The sequence below is a fragment of the Pristiophorus japonicus genome, chromosome 16 (assembly GCF_044704955.1).
Source record: "Pristiophorus japonicus isolate sPriJap1 chromosome 16, sPriJap1.hap1, whole genome shotgun sequence".
Lineage (NCBI taxonomy): Eukaryota > Metazoa > Chordata > Chondrichthyes > Pristiophoridae > Pristiophorus > Pristiophorus japonicus.
The window spans coordinates 123,296,870-123,324,649 of NC_091992.1; the positions used below are offsets into that span (position 1 = coordinate 123,296,870).

The window sequence follows — 27,780 nt, forward strand, 5'->3', positions numbered from 1 at the left end:
CTACTTTCAAAAAAAGTTTTTATTTGTACAATGGGGATTGAACACTCCGTGACCAATAACCATTTTGTGTGCTTTATTTGAAAGTCTCAGTCCAAACTGAACAGGTACAGAGAATGATGCATTGCCATGTTAGCTCCAGTACAATCAATATTAACAATGAAAGGACATTAGAAGGCACACCACACGGGCAAAGGCATGTACGTTATAGAGATCCACACCAATTTCTCCAACATTAGCTGTAGTAAATAAAAAATATCTTTGGTTCAGATGTATTTTTGTGAAAGTAGTATGTAGTTAAATGTACAGCCCATGTGATTTTGAAATAAAAGTCATTCTTCACCAAACACCATCCTTTGCTGTCCAGGTTACCTCAGCAACTGAACATTACAATACTATGCTCTTCCATCATAAAGTGAATTAAAACAAATTCTTCCTCCTCTCCTGAAGGCATCAGTTCCTGTCGGGTATCATTCCACAGGTTTGAGCAAGTTCTTCTGAGGACGTCACAGTCAAGCCCACGCGAATGTGGAGGGGTGACTGGACGGTGATCAGAAGTGGGAACCCCGGCCTAGAATATATTTTGCCAACTGCAAAACGGCATGAGCCACACAAGCCACAACACAGCCCCAGAAACTAGAAGCGGACTTTCACCAATTGGCACTCTTCACCTGCTAAAAATAATGTGAGTCAGACAGAGAGCTGACTCTAGCCAAGCAATGGCAAGACCAAACACAATATGGTTGCTCAACATTAGCTTAAACTATACTGTTGGAGGTCAGCTCTTGGATATGGCATTGTGGAGCGTATTTAAGTAGGAGAAATAACCTAGGAGGTTCTCGTTTAAATAAAAGCCATTTTTTCTAGTGAGTGTGCTGAATGCATTAGCAGGTGGATGTTCAACACTTTTCACTTCCACTAAACAGTGCATAAATATTAAAAGGCAGAAGGTGAAGTGTCCATTTGAGCCTGGTGCAAGTGAAATCCTTCCAGAGCCGATACCTCACACACGTGAACACTGATAGATTAAAAACTAGCCTTAGTACAGCACCACAGTGCAGTGGGAGATGTGCTGAGCTGCAGCAACAGACAGTGGGCCGTCTGTGTGATCAATCCCAGCTAGTCACGGTCCTGCACATCACCAGTCATGTGGCGAGAGATCAGCCCGCAGTGGCCAGCAGACTTGGCCTCCAATCCGGAGTCCCCTCAACTTGAACGCTGAACCAACGTCAATCATCTGTGCGACCCGGATATCATCACTCCAAAGAGTGCGCTTTGCAGCTAGTATCGAGTTAATCATCCAACACATTCCCAGTGCAATTGTTGCCAAATATACTACAATTGGATATTTTACATTCAATCAGTATATGCCACAGTAAACCAAAAGCTAAATAACATTTCCCTATCATTTGAAGGCCCATTTCAGTAGTTTATACAGTATAAAGAATACAAAAGAATCCTTTTACAAAAGTGATTTTGGCTATTGTACAAATTACAGAATATAAAGTACAAAAGCGAAAAAAATTAACTTAAATGAAAGTAACAACTTATTACCATCGCTTATCACTGGATCCCAGAAGGTGTGCAGATTTTCATTTCAATGCATAGGATTAAATAACCTCTTCCAACTGTAGAAAGCGATAATCCTGCCGGGGATGTGTGCGCTCTGAACCGGCCCCCACCCAAAGTCCCCAACATTTGCCGAGAGTTTTTGCACGACATTTTTGCACAAAAATAAATACGTCCGAGTGGAGATTAAAAAGAAAAAAATGCGCTCATGCAAAATGGAAAATGCACAGCAGGAATGAGAAATGTTAACCATTCAGGCCAGGGCAAAACACAAATCCATCTATATACACATCAAAAACATTAACCCATATACCTTCAGATTCTGGCAGACCTGCTGTGCATTTTCTGTTATTATGGATTAGTATGGTTTTGGAGGAAGAAAGTTCAGTTCTTAAATTTGATCTTTTTGTTCATGGATATATGTTATCCAGCCAGCCAAGTGAATATAAAGGCAACTGAAATCTCCTTTTAATATTCAGACTGTGTAGTGGATCGAGTCTTCTTTCTCCTAGCGCTCTGCATTGGGCGGGGCCTGGAGGAAACAGACGATCTAACCCATGGGAAAGAATCAATGGACAAATAAGCTTTTGTTGCTAATGCAAATGCAAACCTCTAGATCATGACTGGACACCGCCCATACTGCAGCTGACAGCTTTCAGCAGGGTCAGAGGCACAGCGTCGCACCTGCTGCACCCACAAAGTGATTCCGTATCTGATCAAAAGATAGATCAGATGAAATATAAAAGAAAGAAATCCTTTGTATAGCGCCTGTCATGGACTCAGGACATCCCAACGCGCTTTACAGCCAACGTTTTGAAGTATAGTCACTGTGGCAATGTAGGAAACGGGCAGCCAATGTGTGCACAGCAAGCAATGTGAAAGACAGTCTGTTTTAGCGATGTTGGTTGAGGGATAAATAGTGGCCAGGATACCGGAAATAACTCCCCTGCTCTTCCTTCAAAATAGTGCCATGGGATCTTTTACGTCCAGCTTGAGACGACAGACGGGGCCTCGGTTTAATGTTTCCACAATAATGGAGAGTTTGCGAGCTCCTTGTCCCATCTGCGGTCCTTTTAACTTTGCCATAGGTGATAGAATATAACCCACAACTCTTTGCATACAATCTAACTACCTAAAGCAGATCGCCAATTAGATTATTAGTCCCCTCCGCACACAGCCTTCATACAGCACACGGTTTTGTCAGTATCACCAACCCCCCACCCCCAAAACCATAACATTTCACCTCTGCCTGTCCAAGGTCACTCTCCCCTGGGTTATTTAAATCTGAACTGTGCGTACAGTGTGGACGGTGCTTGCTCAGGTTGGGATCTATGCTGCACACTTGTGAACAAAGTACTTCTGTTGTCTTGAATCCAGCATAGTTCGGATGCCTCATAAAGTGTGTGACCACTCTTGCAAAATTGCAAAGAATCCAGCAGAATTACAAGTTAAAATTCCTTGCAGTAATTCCACAAAGGCACAGCAGGTACACACTCCTCGTTTACATACCCTACCGACATTCAACAAAAAACATAAAATAAGCACCTTATCTATGCACGCAATCTTTTAAAAAATTCGCTTCAGCTGTGAAACAATCAAACCCAGCAGGTCAATGAGTTCATATCCAGCGCTCAGAGCATTTGGAGAGTTCCCTCTTCTCATCAATGCTGTAACATTTACTAAAACATGTGGCAAACTGAACCGCAACCAGTGGGTGCCAAGCTGCTCAAAGCTCCCAGAAAAAAAACACAAAACATGTGTTAAATCTTTTGCAACAATTTTTGATCAAAGAGTAGTGTGTCCCAGAGAGATGTACAACACATGGAGACCAATTCCTGAGGTATGTACAGCACATGTGGACACAGACTCATTCCAGAGGGATGTACAGCACATGGAGACAGACTCATTCCAGAGGGATGTACAACACACAAGGACAGAGACTCATTCCCGAGGGATGTACAGCACATGGGGACCACACAGCTCAATAATCTGTTTCATTTACTTTTAGTTTTATCATAAATTTGTGTCATATTTGATATTTCACAATTGTTTCATTCTATGATGATTCTTCTATGGGGACACATTTCATAGGAATTAATGAACTACGGACATCATTTAAATGATTGAGGCGGCTTGTATCTCTCAATTTCCCAAGGGTTTTCAATGGCCATGGCCAATTACATGGAGTAGATATTAAAAGTTCAAAAAGGCTTCAAATTGTATCCAATTTATCTAGCCGGATATTTATGGGTCTAATATGTGGTGAAGTATGGGAGCACTAAATGGAATCTTGTTTTCACAAGCTCAAGTGCTGGGCCTTGTGCTATTTATAGTGGAGATACACGCTTGGGATTGCCGCACAATTTCTCCCAAACTCCCACTGCAACTTTGGCAGTACCCTAGTGGACATAAGGAGAAACTGCGTAAAGGGCCGTTTTACGCCATTTTTCAGAGTTTCCATCAAAGTTACAACGGGACATTGGGAAAACTAGGCGGAAAATTGTATCCTTAAGGAGGTCTTGGCTGGAGAGCGGTGAAATGATCTAAATCTGCTACTGGTGTCCTTTTCAGTTGTGTAAAAATGCTAGGTACTGATGGGCGTGAGCACCATTACAACTGGCAAAAGGGACGGAATCTTCCCCAATTTGCATACGCTAGAAATCTCCACAAGCTCAAAAAACTCATTTTAAAACTCAATGTCACACTCCATTAATTTAAAAACCTGTTGTGATGTTTCTGATCACAGCACATGCAGAAAGAGTGAGTGGGGCATAGTTTAGTGCACTGAAATGCTTCTCTTAGAATGGCAATGAATTTCTAAGGAGCTGTTAAAGGGCAGATCTAAATTCACTTCATTGGAGATAGTACTAAGCCTCTGCACCCAGATCATTGTATTACTATAAATTCATCTTCCAATATTGCCAACATATTCACTTTAAAAAATTCTTCACTAATTCCAGTTAGAGCAGACAGTTCAATACACTTCAGCAACCCTCCATCCCATACTCTGTCCACAAACTGCCCATTAACTCTTATAAACCTGCACTTAATCGGATACAGAAAAACAAGTATTCCATCCGACCATAGCCCTCCCCTACTCAAGGTGAGCAATGTTTGCCAATCACTTTACTTCGATAGATCCTCCTTCTCTGAATGTTAAACTCAATGAGTTAGGTTGATCCTTTTCCTGCTCATCAACTTGAGGGATGTCACTGCCAGTATGAAACATCTTCTACTTTTTATATCCAGTTGAGAGCTCCTTGGCCGGTGACAGGCCATGGATAACCCAAGTTTAATGCAGAGTAAAAGCTCCTTCCACCAACAGAGGCCTGAAGCCCCAAACTCAAAACCATTTCCATCAGCACCCACGCGACATGTCCATCTCCAGCACTATTTCTATGAGTGGGATTTCGTGTTGATTGGTGCTGCATTACAAGAAATTTTACCCTGCGCTTGCACCCACGAGAATTTGTTTCACTTACGCCCCCTTTATACTGTGCACATGTGCCAATTCCACGGTTGCAAAGTTCACCACCCTTTACACACTGCCAGTCACTCAGCAGTAAATCTGCGTGCTTTCCTGGCGCTGTTGCTCAAATGAGAGTTTAAAGCAACTGTGCATGGTGAGATCTGGTGCACTTCACGAATGCAAAACCACATTTCTGCCACTGCCCCAAAAACCTCCCTCAATAATCAGAGGACGGTCATGCAGATGGACAATGCTAAGGCACATTGCCCACAAGGGTGGGCAGAGTGCAAATGATTTGAGGCACGTGCCATAGGCACCTAGTGAGACTGCACCCAGAGAAAGGTTCTGGTGTCTCTGATAGCAGTGGGACCAGGTGGTTTTCCCTAAAGAGCTGTTGCTGATGGTCCCCTTGCCAAACTCCGATCTCGGAGTCACAGTGCACTGAGCCAGTGAGGGTTCCCAAACTTGTGCAATCCAAGTGGAAACGTGCCAACTTTATGGAGGGGAGCATCCCATTCCCAACAGTTAAAGGTTAGATTTTGCAATGCATACAGTAAGAAATGGTGGGAGCCTGTGAGGTACATTCTCCTGTGCAGAAATTGCTCTTAAACCCAGTTAATTAAAAACAAGAAAAAGAACGGTTGTCTAGCTAGCTAGCTGGTGCGAAGACATTATTTTGGCATTACGTCGTGTTATCAAAATGAAGGATGATATTCAAACAACAAGTCTGTGCACCAGGAGTGAATGGGAAGTGGTTTGGTGACATCGGAAATCTTTGCTTGGGACAGGTATGTGTTTGGGTGAACAAGACCTTGCGTTGAAAGGCTAGCTTTTAGAAGAGGGAGGAAGGGAGGGGGTTGTGTCAAGAGTTGCTCTGTACAACGGGTTCAACCCTTTTAGCTGTGCTGCCACCAAGAGAAGCAGAGCACAGGCTTCCCTTCCCTTGGTGGCAGTGTGAGGACGCCCACCCAGCATGTTCACACACACACACAACCTCTTGGTGGCCAGTAGTGTTGGAGGAAGCCTAGCATCAGAATACCTACCTGTTTCGCAGAGGGCAGGAAGGCCCAATAAAGGGAAAGGGGGGGGGGGGGCGAAGTCACACCGTGAAATTAGGAAAAGATTGTTTATAGAGACAGCAGTCTCTTTTGCAGCTTGCCACGGTACAGTTCAGTTTGCCTCACACGCCAGAAGAGCTGCGGGGAACTGCTCATTTTGGTTTAGTACGTAGGTGGCTTGTACTCCTCAGAGTTCGGCGCGGCAGTGCTACCAAACGGAGGCTGCTGGTAGTTTTCAGCAACGTTGGGGTACGGCGGGTAATCGTGCGACGGATCAGTGTACCTCTCGGAGAAGTCCTCGGCCCCCATGCGATACCTCTTGAAGGCAAAACACACCAGCAACCCCTAAACGGAAGGCAATGCAAAGAGACTTAAGATCAGGAATTCAAAGCCTGGAAAAGCGTTCCCCGTGCCATTAAAACATACACTGGGGCTCAAAGCGGAGCCCAGGTCTGTGCTGCTGGGCTTTCAATGCCGTGACGATCCCTTTTGCTGTGCAATTCTATTCACTCCTTTAGCTGCACACTTCATTTCCCTGATGTTTTCACTTCTTTGCAGCACCCACACTTTTGGAGAGTTTAGTCCAGTGGCTGCACTTTCTTCAAAATGCTCAGTTACGTAAATAAATCTAATTAGGAACATACCTTTTTCATAACATAATAGGAGCAGAAATAGGCCATTCTGCCCCTCGAGCCTGCTCCGCTTTTCAATATCATGGCTGATCTTTCACCTCAGCTCCACTTTCCTGCACTATCCCCATATCCGTCGATTCCCTTAATATCAAAAATCTATCGATTTCGGTCTTGAATATACTCCACCACTGAGCCTCCACAGTCCTCCGGAGTAGAGAATTCCAAAGATTCACCAAGCTCAGTGAAGACATTCAAGAACATAAGAAATAGGAGCAGGAGTAGGACATACGGCCCCTCGAGCCTGCTCCGCCATTCAATACGATCATAGCCTCAGGTCCACTTCCCTGCTCACTCCCCATAACCCCTTATTCCCTTATCATTTAACAAACTGTCTATCTCTATCTTAAATTTATTCAATGTCCCAGCTTCCACAGCTCTCTGAGGCAGAGAATTCCACAGATTTACAACCCTCAGAGGAATTTTCTCCTCATCTCAGTTTTAAATGGGTGGCCCCATATTCTAAGATTATGTCCCCTAGTTCTAGTCTCCCCCATCAGTGGAAACATCATCTCTGCATCCATCTTGTCAAGCCCCCTCAATCTTATACGTTTCAATAAGATCATCTCTCATTCTTCTGAATGCCAATGAGTAGAGGCCCAACCTACTCAACCTTTCCTCATAAGTCAACCCCCTCATCTCTGGAATCTAGTGAACCTTCTCTGAACTGCCTCCAAAGTATATTCTTTCTTAAATAGGGAAACCAAAACTGTACGCAATATTGCAGGTGTGGCCTCACCAATACCCTGTATAACTGTAGCAAGACTTCCCTGCTTTTATACTCCATCCCCTTTGCAATTAAGGCCAAGATTCCATTGGCCTGCCTGATCACTTGCTGTCCTTGCATACTAACCTTTTATGTTTCATGCACCAGGACCACCAGGTCCCATTGTACTGCGGCACTTTGCAATTTTTCTCCATTTAAATAATAACTTGAGCGTTGATTTTTTTCTGCCAAAGTGCATAACCTCACACTTTCCAACATTATACTCCATCTGCCAAATTTTTGCCCACTCACTTAGCCTGTCTATGCCCTTTTGCAGGTTTGTTGTGTCCTCCTCACACATTGCTTTTCCTCCCATTTTTGTATCGTCAGCAAACTTGGCTACGTTACACTCAGTCCCTTCTTCCAAATCGTTAATATAGATTGTAAATAGTTGGGGTCCCAGCACTGATCCCTGTGGCACCCCACTAGTTACTGATTGCCAACCCGAGAATGAACCATTTATCCCGACTCTCTGTTTTCTGTTAGTTAGCCAATCCTCTATCCAGGCTAATATATTACCCCCAACCCTGTGAACTTTTATTTTGTGCAGTAACCTTTTATGTGGCATCTTGTCAAATGCCTTCTGGAAGTCTAAATACACCACATCCATTGGCTCCCCTTTATCCACCCTGTTTGTTACATCCTCAAAGAATTCCAGCAAATTTGGCAAACATGACTTCCCCTTCATAAATCCATGCTGTCTCTGCCGGATTGAATTATGCTTTTCCAAATGTCCTGCTACTGCTTCTTTAATAATGGACGCCCAACATTTTTACCAACCACAGATGTTAGGAGAAATTTCTCCTCATCTGTCCTAAATAGCCAATCCCTTATTCTAAACTCCCCAACCCAGGGAAACATCCTCCCTGCATCCACCCTGTAAGAATGTTGTATGTTTCAATGAGATCACCTAAACTCTAGAGAATATAGGCCTCGTCTACTTAATCCCCCCATCCCAGGATCCAGTCTGGTGAACCTTCGTTGCACTCCCTCTATTACATGTCTATCCTTCCTTAGGTAAGGAGACCAAAACTGTATACAATACTCCAGGTTTGGTCTCACCAGGGCCCGATACAATTGCATATTTTCTTCAAGAGAACCACCATTTAGTCTCCTCCCCCCATGCCCCTCTCATGGCTTCACCAGAGTTTCTTGCAGCTCGAGGAGCTTTAACAGGAGCAGCAATTTCAGACCATTAGCCATTGTACTGCTGCTGCCCCTTCCCCAGGAAAACACAGTTCCGCCAGAGTCTGCAGCATGCCCAGCCAGAAGAAAAATATATGTGTCTGCTCCCTCCGCTCCCCCGTCAAACAGAGCTCGCTACGTTCTACCACGGGACATAGAATGTGACCGCAGACGGTGACTGCAACTGCTGTTACGCAGCTGGAGATCAAACACAGGCAAACAACGCAACCGTCAAACAACAACAACAACAACTTGTATTTATATAGCACCTTTAACAGGTGAAAAAAAAGTGACACCGAGTCACACAAGTAGAAATTAGCACAGGTGAGCTGGTCAAAGAGGTAGGTTTTAAGGAGCATCTTAAAAAGGAGGAAAGAGAGTTAGAGGTGGAGAGGTTTAGGCAGGGAGTTCCAGAGCTTGGGGCCCAGGCAACAGAAGGCACGAGCACCAATGGTTGGGCTGGAGGAGATTACAGAGATAGGGAGGGGCGAATCCATGGAGGGATTTAAAAATAAGGATGAGAATTTTGAAATCGAGACATTGCTTAATCGGAAGCCAATGTAGGTCAGCGAGCACAGGGGGTGATGGGTGAGCGGGACTTGGTGCGAGTTAGGACACGGGCAGCTGAGTTTTGGATTGTCTCTAGTTTACGTAGGGTAGAATGTGGGAAGCCAGCCAGGAGTGCGTTGCAATAGTCAAGTCTAGAGGTAACAAAGGCATAGAGGTAACAACAGCACCAACTCACTCACCTGCCATGTTACAATTAGTAGCAAGCTTTGATCTTATCCACAACTGTGGCCCCAGCACATGAGCCGTGTCACTGGGACCGAACGGGGGGGTAGGTGGAAGTCATGCTAGTCACAAGGGCGAGTATATTTCATTAACACTGCCCAAATCTTCCTGGGGACTTGCGCCATTTAATGATGCATCTACAACTTAGGGACCCTTGGACCGCGAGAGGGGGGAAATTATGGAGCAAGTGACTTACGCCTTTAATGATGTCACTCCATATTTTCCCTGATGCATCGCTCCACCATCACCCTCGCCGAAAACAGTGAGAAGTTAATCATTACTCTTTCCCTCCCTAACCAATTGTAACCAGTGGCAATCACTATTTTCCTACCTTTAAGCCAGTTTTCACGCCGCTGCCCTTTATTCAACCGCAAAATAATGATGTTGGAAACCGAAGGTCATTGACCCGAAACGTTAACTTTTGTTCCTCTCTCCACAGGTGCTGCCTGACCTGCGGAGTATTTCCAGCGTTTTCGGTTTTTATTTCAGATTCCCAGCACCCACAGTATTTGGCTTTTGTGTTGGTGAGATTTACGGACTTGTGTTGCGGAGGGATCTTTGAGGAAAGCGGGCGTTTAATTTCCCAGGCTTCCAGAGCTCAGCAGAGGCCGCACACCAACACTTGCCTATTGACCCAAATCAGCAAGAACATTACTGGGAAACGATCCAAGCAATCCAGATCTTTCTCTTCCACAGTACAAAGCGGTTGACTTGTGATACAGTAGCCTGATCCTCTCAAGAGATACATTCATGTCATCCGACTCCATGAGTCATTTTTATACTAGTGGACACTTAAAACCCTCCTTTTAAAAAAAGTGACCATATCCATTTGTTACATGACATACTGTTTGTTAAAGAGTACTTGGATATGCACTGGCCACAGGGCTACGGATTATGGGCTGGAAAATGGGATTAGGTTGGATAGCTCTTTTTCGGCTGGCACAGACAAAATGGGCCAAATGAGATACAGGGCAATTTTGTAGAAAAATAGCTGTTGGTTCATTAGAGCTAGAAGAGTTCAACAGCGTGCCACGTTTTTAAAATTCTCATCCTCGTTTTAAAATCTCTCCCTGGCCTCACCCCTCCCCATCTCTAACCTCCTCCAGCCCCAAATCCCCCTCATTCCCAGATCTCTGCACTCCTCCAATTCTGGTGTCTTGACCATCCCCGATTTCAATTGCTCCACCATTGACGGCTGTGCCTTCAGCTGCCAAGGCCCTAAGCTCTGGAATTCACTCCCTAAACCTCTCCGCCTCTCTCTCCTCATTTTAAGACGCTCCTCAAAACCTACCACTTGACCAAGCTTTTGGTCATCTGCCCCAGTATCTCCTTATGAGGCTCGGTGTCAAATATTGTTTATAACACTACTATGAAGCACCTTGGGACGTTTTACTACTTTAAAGGCACTGTATAAATACAAGTTGTTGTGGTTAACACAAATCGACCATATCCTTTAAAGCCACCAACTTTAATACACCAATGAAACTGCTGTACAAATGAGCTGTGTGACTTACCCAGCTGAAAATGGAGAAGAAGGAGAAGGCGATGCTGGCCCGAGCACTATCTGCCCCTATGAGTGGAACTGGATTGGTGTACGCCCACTGATTGGTGAGGAAGCAAAAGCCAACAAACCACAGGAACGTCCAGAGGGCTAAGAGAAGAAGACGACTGGTTAGACTGCCATGAGTAGATACTCACAAACCAGCACAAACAACGCCGACATTATTTTGAGTGACCTTTTCACACTATTTCACAAAATAGAGATCGGCACCAAATGGACTTTAAATTGAACAAAACACAGTGGTCAGCGATAGCCCACTCACTCCAATGCACCGACACTTAATTATGAGTTCACACCTCGTTCGCTGCCGTACCCTTTCAATACTGAACTTCAATACCACTCGTCAGCTATGGGTATGCTGGAGCTTTAACTGAGAGAATGCACACCAGTGCAGACCAAGATCAGGTTTCATCCAAATACTGAGAACTTTCTCCCCACATATAAACTAGGATTCACAGTGGGGAAAGTTTGTATAGACAGGGAAGTAATGCAAGAACATGAAACAGCGAGTAAGGGAATCCATGAGGGGAGGAGGCAATATTGGACTTTCTCCCAACTAATAAAAGGAGGGAATAATAAGCTAAGATGAGGCAAGGGAATATTTGGAAGTCTACTGATCATAAAGTTATTCAGTTTGAAAGGTTGGAACGGATGATAAAAATTGTTTACAAACTGAGTTTGGCTTCGCTCATGGAGTTGCAAACTGCTTTCGGGTCTTGGGTACCAGGGAGTTCCAGCTCCCATTAACAGATTCAGGAAGTGCGAGAGAGGGGGATAGGTTGTGGGAGCTATTGGGACAACAAGACCAAGACTGCACCACAATAATCTAGGTCATGACATGACAACCAGGCAGAAAGTTTGCAAATAATGGAGGCACCAGCAACTGGCAATAAAACAATTCAGCATTTGATGCTGCTTAAATTGTTAAATCTCGGAGTTAATGTTTTTTTTTTTGGAATCACTGAAGGGATTGATGTTTGCTGCAGGAATGTGGGAGTATGTTTATAAAGCAATTTGATGCCGAGGTCAGAATCAGTCAGTCATGTCCAGGGCAATGGCCCTCAGCATTGGTCATTGGAGACTCGATGGTGGGATAAACTGCTTGGGACAGTGTTACATCAACAACCCCTTCAGCAAGAACCAGTAAATCCACCATGGGGGAGGGAGAGAAAGAAAATATAATCCTTTAAAAATCACACAAATAACTGAGGGGAAAAAATAATAAAATATTTGAATCTTAAACATAATATTGCACCTCCAAAATTGAAGCGAAGAGTTAAAACCACACAGGAGATGGAGTTGCAAATAACTGTTCCTTTCTCTCACCCCCTCCCCCACAAGTTCCCTCTCCTCTTCTGACTGAAGTGCTGATCCTGGCACACAGACCCATAGCTGCCAGCCACACACTAGTCCCTCACTGGCGCCCACCCGTACTGTGAGAGAACACTATAAGCGGCAGGCGGGGTTAAAAGCAGGGGCCAGCCACCGCAGGGAGCAGTGCGAGCCGTTCTGGGAGGGCGACCGATTTGACGTCACCAAAATCCAGTTTGCCAATTAAACCATCGGCGGGGTCGGGACCCAGGCGCAGGAGGAGCTGCGGCAAACAGCGGAGGAACGACGAGATCCGGGGGGGGGGGGGAACCCCCCCCCCCGAGGAGTGGCGAGAGGTCGGGGGCCGAAGAGCGGAGAGAGATTGGGGCCCAGGAGTAGCACAGCATGTACCAACAGCGGAGTCGGGGCCGGGGGGGGGGGGGGGGGGGGGGGAAAGGTACAGCACGGGCCAGCAGCGAGGCTGAGGGGCTCACACTGCGGTCTATCAATCCCAAGGACAGTAGGAGTATATGTGCATATTAGGTCCGTGCAGCAGAGATGGTCTCCAGTCGTCTTGGTTAACCCTTGCCACTGGACCAAGGCCTAGCTCTGTCAAGCCAGTGTGGTAGCTGGTGTACAACGGTCACCACACATTAAAAGAATTCACGCACAGGCAGCTTCCAGTCTTCAAGATGTAGTTCGGGACCTGGAATGTCAGGTCCCTCATGGAAACACCCAAGTGCTCATCTTTTTTGGTGTGGAATCGACATGAGGGATTGCCGAATACTATACTAGTCCCTCACCCAAGTAGCCATTCAACATGGGCACATTTAGACACAAGAGCTGCTGGTAGGGAGGAGAGGGAAGAAAAAGAGCAAGGAATGTAGAGATCAGTCCAACCCTGTTGCCTCAAAACACACACACACACTCCACCTGGAATCACTAGATATCGATCAAACCTGGAACCCTGGCTGACAATTCCCCGCCCCCACTCCCTTGACCAGGGACAGCATGGCCTGGTGTAGCAGCACCATTGCTGCTCGACTAAAATAGGTTACAGTAACCAGGGTTGTGACCCAAACCTTTGTGCTCCGTGTGGCTCAGTGACAAACCGCACTAATCAATTTTAAAATCAGGTGGGGCGGTTGGGTCCCAGGGTTTTGCTCATAGGCAGCTCATGTAATTTGAGATATTTAAGTTTTCAAAGTTCTGATTACTACTCAGTAAACAAACGATAATGTTGCCGTTATTAATCCTAGTGTGGATACGATCACAAGTTAACTATGAGGCTGCCCCGGATATGAACGCCGCAAAGGTTACAGAAAGCTTTTCCTAAAGCTTACAGGCCACATTTTATGCAGTCTCGCTACCTGAAACTCCAAGGTCAGCCATAACGATGTACTTGCGTTGGTTAGCATTGCTGATCTGAGGGAAATATACATCAAGAGCAAAGAAGGCCATGCAGATGAGAAATCCAATCACACCAATTCCTACACCATAGTGACAGGCATTCACATTTTCATTGAAGATGCACTTCAGGTCTGAAGTATACAGATTCATATAACCGTCGCTGGTGATGCAGCCAAACACGACTATCGAGAAGATCTGGAAGAAACAAAAATAAAAAATACAAGCAAAATTAAGCAACAAAAAAAAAACTTGCATTTATATAGTGCCTCAGGATGTCCCAAAGCACTCTACAATGCAAAATACAAGACACACAAGGCATAGATAGTGCAAACCCCACTCCAAAACTTATAGCTACAGAGATCCGGATGTCACATCTAAAAAACACAAAAATTCAAAAACATTCACCATGACACACACTCCTTCACAAACTTCAGGCATTCCAAAGAAATTGTTCTTAACCAAAATGGCATTTCCACAGTTGCCATTTAATCCCAAATTAGTATCTAGAGCTCCTGAATGAGTTAATCAGTTGTGCACTAAATTGTACAAGGCTGTGGAGGTCTTCAACACTGTAGTTCCTTTCCTCCAACCACTGTCTGTCCCACCTGAGAGAGACTGTAATTCCCGTACTGGTCTGTGCAGTCACCTGAGAACTCACTTTTAGAGTGGAAGCAAGTCTGCCTCGATCTCAAGGGACTGCCGATGATGGAGTTCTCAGTATGTACAATGCAGCCCTCAAATACAGCTCTGACACAAAATAGTTGATTTGGGTCAGATGGTCTACACACTGGGGATAAAAATTAAAATATTTGCATTACACCCCCTTTAGTCAGTCAAGAAATCTGTTCAAATTCAAACAGCAGTATAGCTTGTCCTATCTTTATACCAAAGTCATTTATTTTATAAAATATGGGAGTTTCTGGGAGAGACACAGCAATGGGTGGCTCATGTTTAATGCTCGGCCTTTTCTTGCTCGTGATTTTCACAGTGCTGTCAACTGGACAAAGCACATCTGTAGACATGGTGTGAGCGCAGGATCAACTCAACCTTGATGCTGTCCATGGTCGGAAAGATAGCCTACAGTTACTACCTATTGAAGAATTGCCACTGGAGGGGGTGGTGCTACATATGAACCCTACCCCACCAATGAGTTGGAAGGAAAAAAAAGAGGAAGAAGTTGAAAAACTTGAAAGAAATACTTGCATCTAAATAGTGCCTTTCACGACCACCGGACGTCCCAAAGCGCTTTACAGCCAATGAAGTACTTTCTGAAGTGTGGTCACTGTTGTAATGTAGGAAACACAACAGCCATTTGCATACAGCAAGCTCCCACAAACAACAATGTGATAATAACCAGATAATCTGTTTCTGGCGATGTTGATTGAGGGACAAATATTGGCCAGGACACCAGGGATAACTCCCCTGCTCTTCTTCGAAATAGTGCCCTGGGATCTTTTACAGCCACCTGAGAGAGCAGGTGGGGCCTCGGTTTAACGTCTATTTGAAAAACGGCACCTCTGTCAGTGCAGCTCTCCCTCAGCTCTGCAATGGAGTGTCAGCCTGGATTTTTGTGCTCAGGTCTCTGGAGTGGGACTTGAACCCACAGCCTTCTGACTCAGGCGAGAGTGCTACCCACTGAGTCACTGGCTGACACTTGGGCCAAAATAACGATGTTTTGCACAACTGTTATACACTTAAAAAGCTCACTTGAGAATATACATTATTTATTCAAGAAAATATTGTTTACAATCCTGCAAAATGCATAACTCCAACACCGTGTCGTAATCACGTAAAATATTCTGTATAATTGGCCAGTTTGAAATAGCTTAAAAAGAACCTTAACTGGGACCTTGCTTCCAGAATTAGGCCACATTAATTGGCAAGACTGGAGCACTAATTCCTTTAGAATTTAACTACATTACTGCAATATAATTCTATTAGAACCGATTGCAACTCATGTGATAACTATTTCAAGTCCTCATTCAACACAAAGTCAGCATACTTTAATTGAGACAGCAATGTGCATTATGAAAAATTAGACAAACTATTATTTAATCTGGCAGTTCAAACGGCATCGTTAATTAGCGCTTTCTTGAGGTCCGTGATGTTATCCGAAGCCCTAAAATGGGAGTCTTTGTTCATAAGGACATAAGAACATAAGGACATAAGAATTAGGAACAGGAGTAGGCCATCTAGCCCTTCGAGCCTGCTCCGGCATTCAACAAGATCATGGCTGATCTGGCCGTGGACTCAGCTCCACTTACCCGCCCGCTCCCCGTAACCCTTAATCACTGAACAGTCATGGAGTGATTGAATCCTTGGTCAGATCAATAATCACCGCTCAATGTTTCAAAAAGAGATGGCAGGTCATTATCAGTTTTTTTTTGTTTTCATCTCATTTGTTATTCATTGACACATAGCGTTGCCAACTCTTATTGGACATATTCTTGGAGGTTTCATCATATGACTTGTCATCACCAACTGCCCCAACCAAACAGAAACCCCCCTCCCACTTCCAATATTTTGATAACTAAAACAAAAATCCCCAGACAAAATGAAAACACAATAATATTTTGTAATACCCCCAATGATTTAGCTCCTGGGTTTGCTCACAGCAGTGTCCAGGAGATTACTCTTTCATTCCTGGAGACTCCAGGGCAATCCTGGAGTGTTGGCAACCCGACTGACTGGAACTGATTTGAACAACATGCACTCTACATGATAGCTCCCTGTATCCGTTTACACAGATCTGCCAGCACTTTCTCATTGACTGTTTAGCGTGACATGCAGAAACACACATGATGCTTGCATTCCAATAATATTGAGCACAGGCCCACCACTGGAGCTTATATTTAATTTTTTTTGACGTAAAGAGAACTGACCCAATCCCCAGCTAAGTCACCTTTATTATAAAAGTTAAGCAAGCCAGAACCATAAAAATGGAGGGATACAGCAGGGTAGGAAAGGCACGAGAAAATGACAAGTGGACTTGTGTGCATAATTCTCTCTCCTCTGCTAACCCTTCCACTGTGGTTGAGTGCACAACGTTCCAGCGAGGTGATAGGAAGAAAAGGTTGAGGGAGATGCGGTTTTGAATAATAGCAACAACATGCAAGATGATTGGGGAGGAGGGGTTGAAAGATGAACATTTAAGGCATCACGAATATTTGAAACATTATATGGCACAGCAAATCCTGGAACCAAAGTCGGTCAACATCAGGCAGAACCGGAACAGATTAACTCAAATGCTTACTTGCCAGCCTTGCCTCAGTTTGGAGTCAAAAGGTTGTGGGCTCAAGCCCCATTCCAGAGACTCGAGCACATAATCTAGGCTGACATTTCAGTGCAGTATTGAGGGAGTGCTGCACTGTCAGATGTGCCAGCCTCTTGGATGATATATTAAAGCGAGGCTGACTGCTCTCTCAGCTGGACGTTAAAGATCAACAAACAATGACTTGTATTTATATAGCGCCTTTAACATAGTAAATCGCCCCAAGGCACTTCACAGGAGTGTTATGAGTCAAAAAATTTGACACTGATCCACACAAGGCGAAATTGAGATCCCATGACACTCTTCGAAGAGGAGCAGGCGAGTTCTCCCAGTGTACTGGCACACAAATTGACTACTGTGTTCCTCTACATTGCAATAGTGAACACACTTCAAAAGTACTGCATTGTCTGTGAAGCACTTTGGGATGTCCCAAGGTCATGAAAGGTCCAATACAAATGCAAGTTTGTTCTTTCTTGCTTGTTTTGAGGGGGGCAGGGAGGGGAGATTTGGTGCCTGGTCATGTAGTGTAAAGTAATTTGAATGTGTGTTACAATGTAATGTGTGTTCTTACTGAAGCCAGCAGATACAAAATCAGGGACCAAAAGACAAATGTTATCTTTGAGTCTTCAATGGAAATTTCCAAGTCTTTTTCCCAAACAAATTAACAACTTACATTTCTATAGTGCTCTTCACACACAGGAAGACATCGCAAGTCACTTAACATTCGGAGAGCAAAACAGTGCAGCAAATCAGGAGGGAAAAAGTTCAGAGCGTTGAATTTTGGAACCAAAGGCATTGGATTTATTAGTAACCATCTTGTATTTATGACACCTAGTTTTGGATTTTCCCACAAGTGGAAACATTTTCTCTGCATCTACCCTGTCTAACCCATTCATAACTTTAAAAGACCTCTATCAGGTCTCCTCTATGTCTGCTCTTTTCGAAATAAAAAAATCCCCAACCTGTTCAATCTTTCCCAATGGCTGTGATCTCTTGGTTTACAAAAGCCATCGCTGAGTACAAGATAGAAATTCAGCACGTTCTCTGCTCCTGGTTCCTGTTCCAAGATGACCACATGCGCACGCCCTATGGCGACCATCAGCCCCTGGGTAACCCTGGCATGTCAGACGATTAAACCCACAGCTATATCATAGAAAACATTTAATTATGGCAAAATAGTCTGATACAAAAAATGAGCAGCTTTCTCAATGCTCTCAAGAACATAAGAAATAGGAGCAGGAGGTGGCCATTAGGCCCCGCGAGCCTTATTAAATATAACCCATTTAATAAGATCATGGCTGATCTGATCTTGGCCTCAGCTCCATTTCCTTGCCCGCTCCCCACAACCCTCAACTCCCTGATCATTCAAAAATCTGTCTATCGCCATCTTAAATATATTCAATGACTCAGTCTTCACAGCTCTCTGGGTAGAGAATTCCAAAGATTCACAACCCTCCAAGAAAAAATTCCTCCTCATTTCAGTCTTAAACAGGCGACTCCTTATTCTGAAACTATGCCCCCTAGTTCTAGATTCCCCCACGAGGGGAAACATCCTCTCTATCTACTTTGTCAAGCTCCCTCAGAATCTTATATGTTTCAATAAGATCACCTCTCATTCTTCTAAACTCCAATGAGTATAGGCCTAACCTGATCAACCTTTCTTCATAAGACAACCCCCTTCATCTCAGGATGAAAGTTACTAGTCAATAACTTTATTTTTTTTAATGTAAGAATTGTAAGAGAAGGCTTACTCTCTCATGGCAGAACATAATGTGCTGTCACTACCTGCAATTTGTACCGAGTCCCATATTCCCCCAGCTCTGTCAGCATCAGACAGTTCACCCTCATTCCACAACAGAACAAGGCAGAGGCAAATCCAACAGCAGGTCCATCAGGAAACCAAACCAAGAGATCAGTGAACGGTGTCAGCTGTGGCTGAGTGGGTAGCACACTCGCCTCGGAGTCAGAAGGTTGTGGGTTCAAGTCCCACTCCAGGAACTTGAGCATATAACAACAAAAATCTAGGCTGACACTGCAGTGCAGTGCTGAGGGAGTGCTGCACTGTCGGAGGTGCCGTCTGTCAGATGAGACATTAAACCGAGGCCCCGTCTGCCCCCTCAGGTGGACGTAAAAAATCCCAGGGCACTATTTCGAAGAAGAGCAGGGGAGTTATCCCTGGTGTTGGCCAATATTTATCCCTCAATCAACATAACAAAAGCAGATTATCTGGTCATTATCACATTGCTGTTTGTGGGAGCTTGCTGTGCGCAAATTGGCTGCCGCATTTCCCACATTACAACAGTGACTCACTCCAAAAGTACTTAATTGGCTGTAAAGCGTTTTGGGACATCTGATGGTCGTGAAAGGCACTATATAAATGCAAGTCTTTCTTTTACAACAGGGTCAATGGAGGGGGGGAGGGGGGGGCCTCACGGATGGGTAAATGCGCTCCCTGGTGTAGGACTGTGGCACATGGGTGCAATTGTTGTGCAATGTGTTGAGTTGGCAGATCTCAGCTGGGGAAGTGGCGAGGCTGCTACAACTGACCCCAGGGTCCCTGGGTTGGAGGTTGGCAATTCCTGATCATTATCCACTGGCCGCTGGGTGTACATGTGGCAGGCAAGAACAGCTCTGATGCAAAACAACTTCCATTTATATCGTGGAAGTGCCCCAAAGCACTTCACAGGAGTATTATCAGGCAATATTTGACACTGAGCCACATAGAGATATTAGGACAAGTGACCAATGGCTTGGTCAAAGAGGTAGGTTTTACAGAGCTTCTTAAAGGAGGAGTGGTAGAGAGGTTAAGAGAGGGAATGCCAAAGCTTACAGCCTAGGCATCGGAAGGCGCAACCACCAATGGTGGAGCACTAAAAATTAGGGATGCGCACAGGGCCAGAATTGGAGGAGGTTACAGAGATAGGGAGGGGGCGAGGCAGTGTAGAACAATTAATCAGTCAATCCTCACTCTCCAGGGTCATGTGAAAAACAGCTACTTGGGAGGGTTGCTGCTCGCATATGTGGAACAGCACCCCAGTATGATTCCCGTCCTTCAGGAGTAGAGAGGAGAAAACTGGGTGGAAACAAGAGCCAGTTCAGAGTTTGGTTGTTACCATGTTCATATTGCCAAAGACAGACAGACACCATCTACATTACACTGCAGAGAGAAGCAGAGATACAACATCTTACACTGCGAGCAAGCAATAAAATATAGAATTTAACATTTTAATTGTGTAACAAAGAGGTGGATCACTGTGGCAAAACTGTGCAGTGTGGAAATTGATTACAACAGAAAACACTTCCTGTTCTTATCACCACTTCTCACTGAGGCTCCACGGTTTCAAAAGCTGATTAAGCTTTCAAGTGCCATCCTCTACGAACAACATTACTCTTCGGGACCTCGACTGCAACCTTTCCTAGTGACCTAGTTATCAGTTTGAGTTCATTCAAGCCAACTTCAGTTTCAATATACTGCAACATCACAAAAGTGAAACTGAATTATCGTATTAACCAAAGTATAGGCTGGAATTTTTAAAAACAAGTAAATGTTCAACTTGGAAGTGCAGCCTATACACGAGCAATTATATATTTTTCCTTGGAGAGTTGGTGTGTGTGATTGGGGGGGGTGCAGGGAAAGGACTCAAGTTCGAGGTGTGTCCTACATGCAGGGGCACTCGACATCTTCCAATTTCTTTATTGGAAGGAGTTCCTTTTAGAACTTTGTTAAAGACTGATATAATGTCACAGCTACCCCGCAGTAATTGCAGTCATCCCCAAAGCCAGCCATTCATTCATCCCACTCCATGAACAGAGGGAAGGGCTGGTTCAGTAATGCGACTCCTCCCCAGACACCTTGGAAATTAATACCTGTATTTATTAAATATGATAGATCATCAGTATCACACCAAATGCTTTTAAAGTTGGAATTTAAGTTCAGTTAAATAAGGGGACAAGCCGAAGGATCAGGACTAGATTGGGGAATTAGAACAAGAGTGAGCCAGGAATCTGCAAATTTCCCTTTGCAGCAGTGGAGGTTATATAATAAAAAAAAAGGAGAGATAGATAACAACCAGTTCCCTGAGTAACATGTTCAGGTAGAAAATAATGAGGAAGCTGTCAAAGATGGAGGAGCAGAGAATTAAAACTGAATACGGAAAAGGTGAGCAAAGATGTAAAGTGACATCCCCTGAAGGGAAAAGCTCATTGTTAGGCAACAGACACAAGATATTGAAATTTTAAAAATGAAGTAAAGTAAAACAACCAAACTGGTGAGAAACAGGCAGTGGCAAAGGTAGACAGGAACACAGCTCAAGAGTTCCAATGAATGCCTGGTCTGCCAACCAGTCAGTCCTTCCTCTTTACACATTCTGACTAACTGCTATGCATTTCAAGCGTCTTTTTAAAAAAACAAGATCAGATTTCCAGAGTTTGCAGTTTTACCTTTTGATTATCCCATTCACACCCTGCAGTTTTTCTAGCACAGTCTCCAGTGGGGGAGACACGAGGGGGTGGAAATTCAACGATTGATCTCAAAGTTCCCTTGGTTGCTGCAAACACTGGGCACTGTTTAAACAAGATTGTCTAAAGCAAAAGGTTCAGCTCTTAAAATAATGTACTGGGAGCAAATGTACAAAAATGATAGAAACGTTGCAAGTAAAGTTACCAAGAAATTGACAAGAGTCCCAACACTTTCTTGATCAGTATGTTTCCGGCCCAACAAGGAAGGAGGCATTGTTGGATCTGGTTCTGGGGAATGAGGCGGGGCAAGTGGAGCAAGTGTCAGCAGGGGAACATTCAGGGAACAGTGCTCATAGTATCATAAGGTTTAGATTAGCTGTGGAAAAGGACAGCAAGCAATCTACAGTAAACATACTGAATTGGAGGAAAGGCAATTTCAGTGGGTTGAGAACGGATCTGGCTCGGGTAAACTGGAATCAAAAATTGGCAGGCAAAACTGTAATCGAACAATGGGCCTTTAAAGTGGAGATGGTTCAGGTACAGTCGAGGTACATTCCCACAAGATGTTAAGGAAGGGCAACTAAAACCAGAGCTCCCTGGATGACAAAAGAGATAGCAAGCAAGATGCAGCCAAAAAAAGAGCATGTATGACAGATGTCAGGTTGAGAATACAAGTGAGAATCAGGCTGAATATAAAAAAACTCAGAGGGGAAGTGAAAAAGAAAATAATGAGGCGCAAAAGGGAGAGTATGGGAATAGATTGTCAGCTAACATAAAAGGGAATTCAAAAGTCTTCTATAAACATATAAATAATAAACAGGTAGCAAGATGAGGGTTGGGGCCGATTAGAGACCAAAAGAAAGAGAGACCTACGCAAGGAGGTGGGGACACCTGTCTTCACCAAGGAAGATGAGGCTGTCATAGGCAGTGAAGGAGGAGGTAGTTGCGATACTGAATGGGATAAAAATTGATAAAAGGTGAGGTACTAGAAAGGCTGGCTGTATTTAACAGATAAGTCACCAGGACCGAATTAGATGGATCCTAGGATGCTCAGGGAAGTTGAGGAGGAAATCGCAGAGGTACTGGCCATAATCTTCCAATCGTCCTTAGATACAGGAGTGGTGCCAGAGGACTGGAGAACTGCAAATGTTACATCCTTGCTCAAAAGAAGGGTGTAAAGATAAACCCAGCAACTGCAGGCCAGTCAGTTTAACCTCGGTTGTGGGGAAACTTGGAAGTGTAGTGAACAGTGAGGAGGATAATGATAGACTTCAAGACGACAAGCTGGTGAAAGGTACATTCCCATGAGGGGTTAAGGAAGAGCAACTAAAACCAGAGCTCCCTGGATGACGAAAGAGAAAGCGAGCAAGATGAAGCCAAAAAAGAAAGAACGCGTATGACAAGTGAGAACCTGGGCCAGATCCATTCTCAACCACTGAAACTGGCTTTCCTCCAATTAAGTATTTTTACTCTAGATTGCTCTCGGTCCTTATGGGCGGACATGTGCAGATAAAATTTAACGAGTGAAGTGACACATTTTGGTAGGAAGAACAAGGAGAGGCAAAATAAACTAAAGGGTACAATCCTAAAGGGGTTATATGAACAGAGAGACCTGGGGGTATATGTGCACAAATCATTGGTTCTAAAACACTGGTTTCGATCTCAACTGGAGTCTTGTGTCCAATTCTGAGCACTACACTTTAGGAAGGATGTGAAAGAGAGGGTGAAGAAAAGATTTAGGAGGATGATTCCAGGATAAGGGACTTAATTTACATGGATAGACTTGAGAAGCTGGGGTTGTTCTCCTTAGACCAGAGAAGTTCGAGAGGAGATTTGATAGCAGTGTTCAAAATCATGAGACAAAGTAGATAGAGAGAAACTGGTTCCATTGGTGGAAGGGTCGAGAACCAGAGAACACAGAATTAAGGTGATTGGCAAAAGAACCAAAGGTGGCATGAGGAAAACTTTTTTGCACAGCGAGTGGTTAGGATCTGGAATGCGATGCCTGAAAGGGCAGCGGAGGCAGACTTAATTGTGGCTTTCAAAAGGGAATTGGATAAGTACCTGAAGGAAAGATTCCGCAATACTATGGGGAAAGGGCGGGAGAGTGGGACGAGCTGAAGTGCTCTTGGGGAGAGGCGGTACGGGCTCGACGAGCCAAATGGCCTCCTTCGGTGCTGTAACCGTTCTATGATTTATGATTCTAGGTCACTGCCACAGAATCATTGCTTGATGTAATGTTTAAATTTGGAACCTATTAGCACAGACTCCAGAGTAAGAGAGGCAGATCATGCGCTACAGCCCTGTCATAGATCAGAGCCCGAGGAAAAACCACAGAGTAATGGACTAATGGCAAGCAGCAAATGCCTGTGCAAAGAATGCACCAGGCAGTAAGGGACTGGGAAGTGTGGAAAGGTGGGTTAAATAGTGACGGGGACAGATCCTATATTGTCACGCTGTATTAAACTTGAACCAGAAATACCCATAATGGCAATTGAACGGACTTAAAAAATCAGGGCAAGGGACAACATTCTACTGAAATCAGAAATTAACAGTAGGAAGGAGGCCACTTTGGCCCATCACATCTGCGCTGGCCAACCAAGAGCTATCCTGCATAATCCCACTTTCCAGCTCTTGGTCCATAGCCTTGTAGGTTATGGCACTTCATGTGCACATCCAAATACTTTTTAAATGCTATGAAGGGTTTGTGTCTCTACCACCCTTTCAGGCAGTGAGTTCCAGACCCCTACCACCCTCTGGGTGAAAAAAATCCCCTCTAAACCTCCTACCAATTACTTTAAATCTAAGCCCCTGATGTTGACCCCTTTGCCAAGGGAAATCAGTCCTTCCTAACCACTCTATCCAGGCCCCTCATAATTTTATACACCTCAATAAGGTCTCCCCTCACCTTCCTCTGTTCCAAAGAAAACAAACCCAGCCCATAGAAACATAGAAAATAGGTGCAGGAGCAGGCCCTTCGAGCCTGCACCACCATTCAATAAGATCATGGCTGATCATTCACCTCAGTACCCCTTTCCTGCTTTCTCTCCATACCCCTTGATCCCTTTAGCTGTAAGGGCCATATCTAACGAACTGGCATCAGCAACTCTCTGCGGTAGAGAATTCCACAGGTTAACAACTCAGAGTGAAGAAGTTTCTCCTCATCTCGTTCTTAAATGGCTTACCCATTCAATCTTTCCTCATAGCTAAAATTCTCTAGTCCGGGCAACATCCTTTTAAATCTCCTCTGTACCCACTCTAGTGCAATCACATCTACCTGGCCTGTTATCTTCAGGGTTCTGTGGACATGCACTTCAAGGTCCCTTTGTTCCTCTACACTTCTCAGTATCCTACCATTTACAGAGACTGTAGATTCCACATTGGTCTCATCAGCCTTAGAACTCATTTTAGTGTGGAAGCAAGTCATCCTCGACACCAGGGAACTACAGAAGATCATTTAAAGTGTTTACCCGAAGACAAACAAGCCACATAGAAGTTACCAATGTAATTTTAAGAGTTTAACCCCCAAATAATAATCCATAAAATTGTGCCACATCAGTCACCAGGTGTATAACACTTTGAGTCACACTTTGTAAAAGATCAGGAGCCAGGTCACAGGGCCTCTTTAAACACATTTGATGTAATCGCAAGGCGACATGGCTTATCAGACACCGCCTACGAAATTAGCAACAAGTCGTCGAACAAAAACTCTTTTTAAACACATTGTTCAGCTACATGTAACTGGGAGGGTACAGGCTCAGGCAGGGCTGGTGGAGGGATGATGTCACTGGGCAGCAGCCATGTTTCTGGCAGAAAACTGGGTTTATTTCTGGAGCCTCACAGCAGGATCAGTCCTGAGAGCGCTGTTTGCAGAATTCGCTGGTCTGTTCACTGTTAATGACCCTGGTTTTCGGATTTGGGCAGAATATTTACACTGGTGGCAAAACGTTGTTTGGGTTTTTTTTGGGGGGGGGGGAGGGGGGGGGCTCCAATTACACAGCAAGATTTTACATGTTGGTTTCGCTTTTAGCGCTGCTCTCGGGTGTTAAGCTGGAACTCGAGAGCACAGGGCATGTGATTCCTTAACTCCAACCGATGCGGAAGTGGTTGAGGAATTCGGAGGACGGTCGGAGAAAGACGGATATCGCCCTATTCTAGGCCTGGCCACAAAGGAAAAGAAAGCGACAGCGAAGAAATAAAAATCACAATGCAATTTTTTTTTTTAAATGGCTCTTTTATGATCCTATTTACAGAATCAGGAGGGGGAAGTTTTGAAGGCTGCAGTATAATTCGAGTCTCTTTCACTTCCTGATTTTATTTCTGTAATGCTCGGGAAATTGACAAAATATTCTGCGGGAAGCATCATTTAAAACCATAGGGAGAAAAAAATAACCTCTGCCTGACCCACTCCTCTCCCCACCGGGAGCAACAACAAAAAGCCCACTGGCCTGGCTCAGCTCTCACTCACCCAGCTCACGATCCGCGTGAGAGTGTGTGGCTGTTGTAGAAAGTTCTTTAAGTCAAACGCTCCGCCCGCCTTGGCTGCGCCATACACGTTCCCTTCCATCTCGTTGCTGCGGGGGAGTGGGGTGGGGAAAATTGGAAACCCGGTGCTGACAAGCGGTTCCCGGCTCACACTGCAGAATCCTCGGTACACGTCAGTACGCTGAGCTGCTGAGTGAGTGAGTGAGAGAGAGGGGCTGGATTATCATGTGACAGCACCTGAACACAGTCAACAGCGCGCAGTGCCAGCAGCGGTATAGGGCAGTCTACTGCTGGAAGTCACTTCCCAGCACAACCCCAGCTGCCTTTCATATTACCACACACATCCCGCAACTCACTGTTGATTTTTGACACTTTTTCCTCAACTTTCCCACACTTTGCTGCAACTTCTCCAAGACTTTCCCAATGTTCCTTACGCTGGGGGATTGTTCTCTGCCCGCCTGCTTTGGATCCGTTCGCAACACCCCCACCCGCTGCTGTAACATTCTGTAGAATTAGATTTATTTTTAAAAATCTGCTTCTGTTTATTTTTGAGGTGGGTGCATTTTTTTTTTATCGCGCTTTTCTTTCCGTTTGCCGATTGGACCTCCCACCTCCTGTTTTAGTTCTTCCCATCCCCCAGCGTAAACATTGCGACGTTCAGTCAAGTGGGAGGCAATGGGTAAAGGGTTGTTTCTTTTAAAAAATTGGAGCAAAATCGAATGCAAACTTGGAAGGAGGCGCGGAAAATGATAGAATCCTACAGCACAGGAGGAGGTCATTCGGCTCATCGTGCCTGTGTTGGCTCTCTGAAACCGCTCTCTACTTAGTCCCATCCTCTTGCTCTTCCCCCACAGCCCTGCAAATTGTTCATAGAAACATAGAAAATAGGTGCAGGAGCAGGCCATTCGGCCCTTCGAGCCTGTACCACCATTCAATATGATCATGGCTGATCATGCAACTTCAGTACCCCGTTCCTGCTTTTTTTCCATACCCCTTGACCCCTTTAGCCGCAAGGGCCACATCTAACTCCCTCTTGAATATATCTAACGAACTGGCCTCAACAACTTTCTGTGGTGGGGAAGTCCACATGCTCACAACTCTCTGAGTGAAGAAGTTTCTCCTCATCTCGGCCCTAACTGGCTTATCCCTTATCCTTAGACTGTGACCCCTGGTTCTGGACTTCCCCAATATTGGGAACATTCTTCCTGCATTTAACATAAAAACACAGAAAATAGGTGCAGGAGTAGGCCATTCGGCCCTTCGAGCCTGCACCACCATTCAATAGGATCGTGGCTGATCATTCCCTCAGTATCCCTTTCCTGCTTTCTCTCCATACCCCTTGATCCCCTTAGCCGTAAGGGCCATATCTAACTCCCTCTTGAATATATCCAATGAACTGGTACCAACAACTGTCTGCGGCAGGGAATTCCACAAGTTAACAACTCACTGAGTGAAGAAGTTCCTCCTCATCTCAGTCCTAAATGGCCTACCCCTTATCCTAAGACTGTGTCCCCTGGTTCTGGACTTCCCCAACATCGGGAACATTCTACCCGCATCTAACTTGTCCCGTCCCATCAGAATCTTATATGGTTCTATGAGATCCTCTTTCATCCTTCTAAACTCCAGTGAATACAGGCCCAGTCGATCCAGTCTCTCCTCATATGTCAGTCCTGCCATCCCTGGAATCAGTCTGGTGAACCTTCGCTACACTCCCTCAATAGCAAGAACATCCTTCCTCAGATTAGGAGACCAAAACTGA

General features: G+C 44.7%; 1 protein-coding gene across 1 annotated transcript; it reads right to left on the bottom strand.

Annotated features, from left to right (window-relative positions):
* Window positions 1–26,302, bottom strand: LOC139226787 (synaptogyrin-2-like). Its single transcript, XM_070857799.1, has 4 exons — window positions 26,005–26,302; window positions 13,768–14,002; window positions 11,040–11,176; window positions 1–6,438 (listed from the first exon to the last, which is right to left on the bottom strand). The coding sequence occupies exons 1-4, from the start codon at window positions 26,101–26,103 to the stop codon at window positions 6,256–6,258; spliced, it is 654 nt and encodes a 217-aa protein (XP_070713900.1). The 5' UTR covers window positions 26,104–26,302; the 3' UTR covers window positions 1–6,255.
* Window positions 26,303–27,780: the final 1,478 nt, after the last annotated feature.